We start from the raw sequence: 10,249 nt of genomic DNA on the forward strand, positions 1-10,249 counted from the left end.
ATAAATAAAGAAAACATGACAAATGAATAAAAACCAACAAAGGATGAAAATCACACAAAAAGGTCACAATGATGGGAGAAAAATAACATGTGGATATTCGAAATTAAGAAGTGAAAGTTTTGACTGTAAAACAGATGCATGTTTGTCTGTCTGTCATGCTCTCCTCCTTTTAAGCAAATAAAAATTAGACAAATTAATTCATAAATACAAAATATGACAAACGACTGTGTAGAAAAAGTAATGAAAATGTAATTGAAAAGCAGTGACGGAAATGTAAAATAATATATAAAAAATGTAATAAAGGAATCAATGTTTACTTTTATATTAAAACCACCACTGTCCAACTTTAACTGAACAGGATTCCTCATAGATGAAAAACTGTAGCAGGTGTGTTGAATGTTGTGTTTTCCTAATGTTTTGGATGTGTGAGCAGAGGCAACACAAAGTGTCACAGACTAAAACTCACTATTCACTATTTTGTGATGTAACTTTCAAATCTTTTCCTGCCTTTATTACAACGCTTCAAACAAATGAACAAAGGCGACCACATATTGCTGACCAAGTCCACTCAGTGCTGAGCTCATGGCAGTGCCTACCTGAATGAAGGCAACATGCTGTCATAGAAGTACCATGTAGCTGTCAAGTAGGAGTGTTTGGCATCTGTAGAGTAGAGACGCCACGCAGCCTGAAGGTAACAAATGCACAAAACCAACACAGTGTGACATTTAACATCCCACCTGACTGGCCAGTTAAATTGTGTAAATTTATCAAACATAAACAAAGCCTAAGTGACTCCTGCTGTGCCTGTTACCTGTATCAGGTTGGCAGCAGGCATCCTCCTCTTCTCGAAGTGCTTCTGTCGATGCTGCTCTTGAACCTTTAAGGCGAAGCCTGATCCCAGAATTCCCTGGAAATGACAAGTTTAAGTCATAAGTGTGACTGCGACCAGGCTGAGAGGATCCATTAACAGGGATATGAATATATAGGGGCCTTACAGCAGGCAGCGCAAAGAAGGAGACTCCCAGAAGAGCGAAGCCAGCAGCTAGAAGCCGCCCCTGCCAGGTGCGAGGGGTCTTATCACCATATCCAATAGTGGTCAGTGTAATCTGGGAGGGTGAAGACATACACACACAGTATGACAGATCTAACAAAATGCCAACTGCAGAGGGGACTAACACACTGTAACTGTTTCTATAAAAAGATCTGTATTCTGTCAGTCTTTACTTCCAAACACTACGATTTCTGTGTCAGGAATTCTGTCTAAAATCCTCGCTGGTCATTCACAGAATAAAGGTCAAGTGTTTATTTGTCATATGCACAGTTAGGAAACATGTTTTCCTGTACAATGAAATTCTTACTTTGCCGTCCACATGAATGCCACACGATACAAGTGAAATATAAAGTAGATGAGCAATAACAAATCTAAATAGTCAGTAACACAAATCTAAGGCACTTTAAAGCAGCAAGTGAAAGAAGCAAGTAAAAATACAACAAGAACACAATATAATGCAGAGAGAATATATGCTACGTGGGAGCCGTGGAGTGCAAATACTCAGCAGTGAGTGTGCAACTATGCATGTGCAAAATGAGTATGTAAATACCACAACCAACAAAAGATTTAATATAAAAATACAATCATCTCATCTAGGTAATTCTAACTCTTTGTAATTCTAAAATTACATTTATCAAGTGTTAGCTCTTGTGAAAACTGAAACTATAATCAACACTGAAAATCAACAAAATATTCAGTACTCACCGTTCCCCACCAGAGGGAGTCTGCATAAGTGTTGAATTCTGTGTTGCTGTCTTTCTCTGCCAGGTAGACCAGGAAGGAGGCAAAGATCAGGACCAGAAAACCTATGTACCAGGCTGTAATCAGCTCCTGAGAGAGACAGACACAGGAGGCATCACTCACACCTGTCAGTAACAGCATCATTACCATCATGATCCCTGCAGTCGTTACCATATCGCTGGTGTCATAATGACCTGTCCAGGGTGTGCCCCCACTCTTATATTCATCCACTGACCTATATATGGCCACCATGCATAAATATAGTTTTAATTTTCAGGTCTTCAAAGCTTACAAATGTAAACCATTCTTATATATAAACCACAAGTCTTTTTGTAGTAGAGCATGTGTCACATTTCCACCTTGCTGTGAGCATAAACAACTGAGCCCAGTAGTTTCCAGGTGCCTCCCCGTCGGTCCATTCGAACCATACGCAAGATCTGCAGGAAACGCATGCTGCGCAGGGCTGATGTGGCAAAGATGTTACCTTGTGTCCCTGCAGCAATTACTGCCAGTGATGCCACAAATACTATGAAGTCTGCAAGGATGACAGATGACAGAAATGAAGAGGAGATGATGATAAGGAGTTATCAAGTGATAAGACAGAACATTTTTCACATGAACACTGTACTGTTCAGACACACACACTAACCTATGACACAAAAGGGCTTTCTGGCAAATCTCAGTCGTCCCTGCCATCCACGGTATCTGCAGCAACAGCCAGCCGCCCAGATCCTGATGAAGTACTCCAACCCAAACACCACAATCATCACAAACTCCTACAAACCACACACACAGGGAGATAGACAGGTCAGTGACATACACTGTCACTATGCTCGAGTGTATGACCGACCATTCAAACAAATTTGCACTGACTGACCAAAAACCTTTTGTATGTACGCATTGTTTCCCTTCCAAAAGTCAAAGTGACATGCAGTCAAGTGTGACAGTCATTACGGTTTTTATATTTACACACTGTGTGTAAATTGTTGAGATTGTGCTCTAATTTCTCAAAAGAAAAGTGTCCCCTATCGAGGGCAACCAAGTTATCCATTGTATTTAACACAACACATTGGTGCTCGTGAATATGTTAATGCAAAAAAATCTAATTGTTCTTTTTTCCCCATGAGCTTGGCATTAGTGTGCATTAGTTTACTTTTTATTTTATAGAATATTAAATTAAAGGAGGAGAAAAGAAAAGGGCAGTATAGTGGTACAGTGGTTAGCACTGACGCCTCACAGCAGGAAGGTTCTGGGGGGAGTCTTTCTGTGCAGAGTTCTCCCTGTGCCTCCCTGTATTCTGGCTTCCTACCACAGTCCAAAAACATGCAGGTTAGATTAATCTGGAACTGTAAAGTGTCTGTAGGTTTGAATGTGTCAGCCCTGTGATAAACTGGTGACCTTGGTGCACTCTGCCTCACACCAAATGTGGGCTGGACTTGACTCCAACCCCCCTGCAACTGTTCACAGATTAAGCAGTATACTAGATCTAATGGATGGAAAGGAGGGAGAAGGAAAAATTACATTATACATTTAACAATCACAGCCTATTAACACGCTACTCTGTCAGTCTTCTCTCTTTGTCTTTCAGGTTTCTGGACCATACTGGCAGTTTAAGGTGCACTGAACCAACCTGTCATTATAGTCAATGTCCATATAAGTAAAGTCCACTAATGGCTGACTGCCTGCTAATGGCCGTGTGATTGATTGAAAGAGTAAACAGTTGCAATATGAAAGGCAGGCCTCCTGCCATAATATAACACATAAAGATGAGTGAGGTGGTAGGAGAGAGTGGAGAAGTCAGCTGAGAGAGGACACGTCTGGGGCACAGCTGGGGATGGAGAGCTGGGGTACAGAGGAACAGGGCAGATTAGGAAACAGGTATTAGGTTTAGTGGATTATATCTGTGATGTCCTGCAAAGTCAACAACACCTGAATCCTATGACCTGCTTACATGGCTATCGGCGCCTTCAGCAGCAAACAAAACAACAAGTATGCAAGCACAAAAAGATGTGAGCTGGTGTGTGTTAAAAGAACAGCGTATAAATATGGATGCTGAAGTAGTCAAACATGTGTGTTTGTGTGAGAGGGGAAGAGCCTTACCAGGATAAAGAGGCCTTCGTTAGAAACCTTCTGGTGGTCGGGGATGGTCGAGAACACAGACAACACCAAGCAGCTGAACACCAGCAGGAAACTGGAACACACACACACACACACACACACCAGTAAATACATTTCAATATACACACACTGTAAGTTTGCAAACTCTTGGGTTTTATTAATCCTGTCAGAGAAAAAAACTCATTTAAATAATCTTTGCTCACTTTCTGAGTGATCAACCAACAGAGAAAGAATTAATTGCAAATAAGCAGGAAAAGATTTGTTGATCCATAACAAAACACAGCATGCTGACTCATATTCAATCAGTGGCACAAAAATCACAACAACAAAACCACATTTCCTTGTTTTTGGGAACACAAACTACATATTCTAATGAAAGTGTATATACTTATAATATATACAGTAATTTTCAAGAAAAAAAGTCATAAACACAGGCATCATGCCAGAGCATTTACTGTATTTAGTTTTACATCAGCTGCATAAGAATCTTCAGTGTGAACCAGAAATACCCGTTTACTGGTTAACAGGCAGCATTTATTGTATCAAGCTGGTAATTTTCTGTTGTCAGTGAAAGTGTTAACAGTTAAAGTCTGGTGATATTCAACATTTGTCCCATTATAAACAAACACCATAAAGAGAACAGGACCAACAATGAATTGATCCCACTAACAAATGTCGTCTGTGGAGCCGAAGCCCGAGTTATCTGATTTCTCCGTTTTGTCGACTTTCATTCTTCTACAGAATCCATCAATGAGCACTGGGTTCCATTTTCCTTTATCATGACAAACATAAGAAATTGTCAAAAATGAAAAATTAAAATGTATACTCACATGCATGTGGCTCAAGGATGTTGACAATATCACAATTATAGAATCCTCCCATCCTTAACCTTTAAGTAGCATGTTAACATCTACAGTGAAGTGTGCTCTACTGTAAGATGACTGGTATTATCCAGACCCTTTCAACAAAGAACGGGGCTCTGCAGTACTACCGAGGCAGAGGTAATGGCCACTCCAGTTTGAGAACGACCCAGAATAAAAAACAACATTCTGGTAAATTTTGGCTTATGTTCGAGGTGTTCTCATCTTAGCATAAACACTTCCTTTCTTCTGCAACAATGGAGAGATGAGAAGTCTTCATCATTAATTCAAACTGAGAGACATGAACATAATTTATGCATTTTGTTGCACTTGAAATCAGTCCCAACATCTCTTTAAACTGCCAAAACTGTTATCACAAATAAATCTAGCTCATAAAACGGTTCTCACTCATCAGATGTGAATTCCACTTTAAAATGATGTATTAACTTTAACTTCAGAGTAAAAACTTTTATTCAAATAATGGTATATTGCTTCAATTTTTTTATCACTTGTGATGGCAACTGCCCTACTCTATCTGTCTTGACTGGCAGAAAAAGCTGTTATAGGTTGTTTCAGTGAAACAGTCGACAGCGACACTAGGAGCTACATTATTAATAGGCAGCAGAGAGGTGGGGGTTGAGTTCTTATAAGTTGGGAAATAATTTAGTATTTTCATTATCTGTCCAACATTGTATCACCTACATATGGCATGGTGACAATTTTCTATATTTTGTTTAGTTTTATAGTAAATACTGTGTCCCATGTTACAAACCTTATTCAGATCAGGAGTAAATATTTACTGCACAATCAGCATTCAAGACTAAATATACAGCACATGTCAGACAACCAGTAACAAGCCTATATGATATAATGTTTTTTCCCCTCCTCCTTGTTAATAATTTGGCATTCAACAGTTATATTCTGCAATTTTTTTGTACCACAGCATGGCCTTATTGATGTATGACGTTATTCTTGTTACTAAATCGCAGCCTGGCGGACCCCAGCTGTCTTTCAAATCCTGTACTGCTTCTGGCAATGCCACCAATCTCCTCATGTGCGACACCTTTACAGCCACTCCGTGGCAAAAGCCACAGCACTATAACAATATTTCTGTGACCAGAGAATGACTGTATGAGATCATACTAGGTAGAAAAAAATTAAATGAGAAAGAGACAGAAGCACAGACAGACAGAAGTGAGTCACACAAACACAACCAGCCCTGCCTGCCGTCTGTACCGTGTGAACCCAGGTGGCAGGCTGCCCATCCAGCTGCTCGAGATTTCAGATTTCAGCGCCCAAAGTTTGGAAACACTTGCTGGATGCCAGAGTGATTCTCACAGCATCACACAATGGTGCCATTTATCTATGCTTAATAATCAGCCCAATCAGATCAGCAAGTCTCTCACTGGGCTAATATGTGTGAAATGAAATGCATTTTAAGCACTCAGATCAAAAAGATGCTTAAAAATGTGGGTTTCAGTCACACAACACAGCAGTGGTGGACAGCTGCTATAGATGCCTTTAATCCTTATTCTTGCAACTCAAAGTAATACATTCATCAGCAGAAGAGAAAAGAAGACCCATTTCATCCCAGACTAAAACCCTAATTAGTTAAGGATAGTGAGGCCAGTTACATTAAAAATAACAGAGGACACCAGGAAGAGAAGGACAAGACTAATGTTCAAGATTGTGTAGATTTTGTCTTGCACTCTTGGCTGACTGACTCGTTTGGAGTACCAACCAATTTCCAGGGAAGACTGTTCCACATCTGTTAGCTTTACATATTGTAGTGCTGAGATTTCCATCTAGGGAGGTTTGCACCAGGGGATACTTCTGCACTTGGCAGGGGGTTCGTGGAAAAACTAGGGAGATGCTCAACTAATTAGAAAAGAAAATTATGATTTGATTAAAAATATATATATATTTATCACCACAGTGGGGTTGTGCCAAATGTTCAGATTTGTTGAACTTTGACAGGAGCTGCTTTGACTGTTGTGGGTGCCACCAAATCACTGTTGACCATTACCTGAGCGGATGAAGCACTAACTAACCTACTTGTGTTTCTGAACTTCAGATATACAATAACAAATCATTCCCATTCTGTAACCAGACAAACAGCCTATTCGCTTGCTAAAATATGAGCATGCAGATGCAGCTACCAAGACTGATTAAAAAAAAAAAAAAAAAAAAACCAAAGTTACTGCTTGTCACATTAGAACTGTAGGGGTGCCATCCAGTCAAGGTCCCAGGAGTTTTGGAGGGGTAAATACAGTGCCCACAGATGCAATTATCATGTTTAGCATTTTAGTTTAGGGCCCAAATGCAGCAATTGAGGCAAGGTGGTTGTAGTGAAGAGTAAACAGGGCTTTAATGGTGTTAAAACAGTGGAGGAAAGATCAATCTCTAACATAAGGCAGAATGAACAGGGCCACGGGCTAAAGTCAAAAAGACAAGGCAGTCTGCAGTCAGGCAGGCAGCTGAAAGACAGTTCAGATAGGGGGAGTGCACTAACCAGGTCCAGGAAACAAGCACATGTTCGTACACAGTTGAGGCCGACAGGTAAAACAAGGGAGTAGACAACTGACCAGATCCAGGAGACAAGCAAAAGTCCAAACACTGAAGAAACTGTCAAAACCAGAGTCCAACAGGTAAAACAGGTCACTAGCAGAGAAGGAAACCATATGCAGACACTGGAAAGCCACAACAGGTGTTACTTCACGGACACTCCATCAGGTAATGAAAACAGGTTTCTGTCTGAAAAGCTGGCTGAATAATGATGCAGACAGGAAGCAGATGAGTGAGAGCAGAGCTGGGTGGAGCAGGGAGCAGGAGCAGGTAAAGTGAACAAAAACAAGGGGCTGGGTCTACAACAGGGTGGAGACTGGGCCAAGGCTGAGATCCAACCTAAATATTTACAATATCAAACATCATTACAATATCCACTTTCTGTAGTGTTGCCTAACGTCCATTTCCACCACAATAAATTACTGTTGTTCTCATATATTTCCCCAAACAGGTGGATTTGGTGAAGGGGTATCTGAGCTCATCATGATGAGATGCATGTGGAGAAATGTCAGACAAAAAAAGGCCAAGAACTACTTTCGTATAGAAGAATAATGCAACTGGTTAAAACTCAATCAAAACAGTTTCTGGTAATGCAAATATCTGATCAGGATGCCAGGGGTCTTTATTTAAATATTTCACTCATTCATATGGAAGCACCAACAGATTTCCAGGGAAGACTGTTACACACCAGTTAGCTTTACATTAATGATTTATATGGTCAGTGAGACCAGCCCTTGGCATCTCGCTTCTCCATCACATACAGAAACACCACATGTTAGTGAATGAGCTACTTCTCCAACAGTTTTATACCAAGTGAGGGTCCAGGTGGAGAGACACTACAAATACACAAAGTAGATCTTACAAAAGGAGTAATAAACAGACACACCTAAATGACTACTGTACAGTATATTAGCCAAGTGATGTGCGTACAGGAGAGAGATTGTGCCTCAGCCACGTTGACGTTTGTAAAACACACTCAGATGACTCTGCAAAAAATGCATTTTGGTCATTCATCAACTGGGTAATGTGCTGACTAATTCGTCTTTTCTCGCTCAATTAATTCAGCGCTTTGTGTGTATTTCCATAAGGACGAGCTAAGTTGGGGCAGCATCTCAAGAGGCTTCTTTCATTGCCTTGTGCTTTATGACAGGAAACACGTTAGAGCACAGATAGCCAGATTGACAGTTTGGCTTTGACAAAATGCAGACACAACATTACTGTAGGAACACATTATGAAAGCAACTCTGCATTTACCTGGATACAATACTGTCCCTTACATACCGTAAGTCCAAAACACTGCAATGAGTTACTGCCAACACGGCTGACCATACCGGTGTATGCTGCCAGCTTGCATAATCACAAAGGAGAATTCTCCTGGGTGTCATGTAACAAACCCCTCAAACCTCATCTCATTCAGACAGCAAGACCCAGGCAGGCCTGAACGCATAGTATCTGCCAAGCTAACATATGGCTGCAAAATAGTACTTACTACCAAGTAAATATCAATGGTCTGTGTTGTTTCAAAAACACGGAGTGTACAGCAAAAATTCTATTAATATTGTAGTGAATAAAGGATAAGACTGACACTATTCTACATTGTCACAAATCCAATGAAAACACCAAAACCAATAGGCCGGTAGTCTGTATCTAGTGTGGTAGTAAGCTCTTGGTTCATTTCATAGAACTAACGAGTATTAACATCAGCAGGAGGGTGTTTGTAGGATTGACTTACAATAAACTACAGTGCCCATGTTCATCTTAATATCGGAATGTGTCACCCAGTGCAACACTGCAGCTTATCGACGTGATTTTAATGGCACAGAGGAAGAAACGATATCAGACTTTGGGTACAGACACAATACTTGTTAGAAGAAGCAATTCATTGCTTGTTCTGGTATTTTCATCAGACTTGTTGATAGTTAGGAAGCTATAGAATATCACCAGACTAGTTCTTAAAAAGATTAGTCTTTTTAAAGTGTCTAAGCAGGGTCACTTTTTGATTTATGAATGGGAATCTGCCAATGTTTTCCTGTTTGATCACCTCTTCTCCTCAGGGTTCAGGTATAGCTCCTCATTATAACATTAAGTGACCTGAACACCCGCCAAGACAACGACTCTGCTCTTATCTCTGCTTGCTAAATAAATAATTAAATATAAAAAGCCATTAATAAATAAAAGCATAATCGGATGAAACTGATGAGGAGACATTTAGGCCATGCGTGATGTATGTGGAGAGAGAGTCACATTTCTGCTGAGGGCGCACTTTCTCCGCCATTGCTTATCCACCTCAGAACCACCATCCGCTACCCCTCCCTCCTTTCAGGGAAATGTCAATTAAAAAAACCAAAGCATCAGTCAAATTCCACCAAATCAGCAGGATCTGTCTTGTGGGCATATCAGAAAAAAAATGTTTAGACCTTTAATGATTTGCCTCAAAAAATACCTTCATATTGAAATATTTTGATAAAGACACCCTGAAAGGATTCCAAGTGTTAGACTTAACAAGGAGGCACTATTGTTCTCATGACCAAGAGTTTTAAAAAATCATTGAGGATCACAATGCCTCCACTCTCTATATTCAACACAGCATAGTGTGTCATACACTACAGTGGGCATCAGGCCCAGTCTTGGGGTGAAGGGAGGATAAAGTGAGGTGAATTATAAGCGGTAGTGTTAATGTGTAAATGCACTGCATATCATGTGACAAATCAAAAGTCAGCTGCTCAGGAGGTTTACTGTAAAGCCATCTGCATTAGTAATTGCTCCAGAACGTTTTACACAGAAAAATGCACGCTCTGCTATACACGCACAGAATATCTGACTTTTCCCCAAAAGCCAAGTGAGTGTAATTTGTCTCATGGACACTGTGGAGAATCAAGAAAAATGCAAGCACAGTAAGATATACAAAAAGAAA

General features: G+C 40.3%; 1 protein-coding gene across 6 annotated transcripts in view; it reads right to left on the reverse strand.

Moving 5' to 3' along the window:
• kcnq4 (potassium voltage-gated channel subfamily Q member 4) overlaps nucleotides 1-10,249 on the reverse strand; it is a 44,398-nt gene that overhangs the window by 11,911 nt on the left and 22,238 nt on the right. For all 6 annotated transcript variants that reach the window (XM_020606793.1, XM_020606792.1, XM_020606791.1 and 3 more), the window contains exons 2-8: nucleotides 3,893-3,983; nucleotides 2,442-2,568; nucleotides 2,152-2,327; nucleotides 1,757-1,882; nucleotides 996-1,106; nucleotides 812-907; nucleotides 597-685 (exon numbers count right to left, since the gene is read on the reverse strand). In XM_020606793.1, coding sequence (XP_020462449.1) covers nucleotides 597-685; nucleotides 812-907; nucleotides 996-1,106; nucleotides 1,757-1,882; nucleotides 2,152-2,327; nucleotides 2,442-2,568; nucleotides 3,893-3,983 — 816 coding nt within the window. The remainder of the gene's footprint in view (nucleotides 1-596; nucleotides 686-811; nucleotides 908-995; nucleotides 1,107-1,756; nucleotides 1,883-2,151; nucleotides 2,328-2,441; nucleotides 2,569-3,892; nucleotides 3,984-10,249) is intronic.

Source organism: Monopterus albus, unplaced genomic scaffold (genome assembly GCF_001952655.1).
Source record: "Monopterus albus unplaced genomic scaffold, M_albus_1.0 scaffold82.1, whole genome shotgun sequence".
NCBI lineage: Eukaryota > Metazoa > Chordata > Actinopteri > Synbranchiformes > Synbranchidae > Monopterus > Monopterus albus.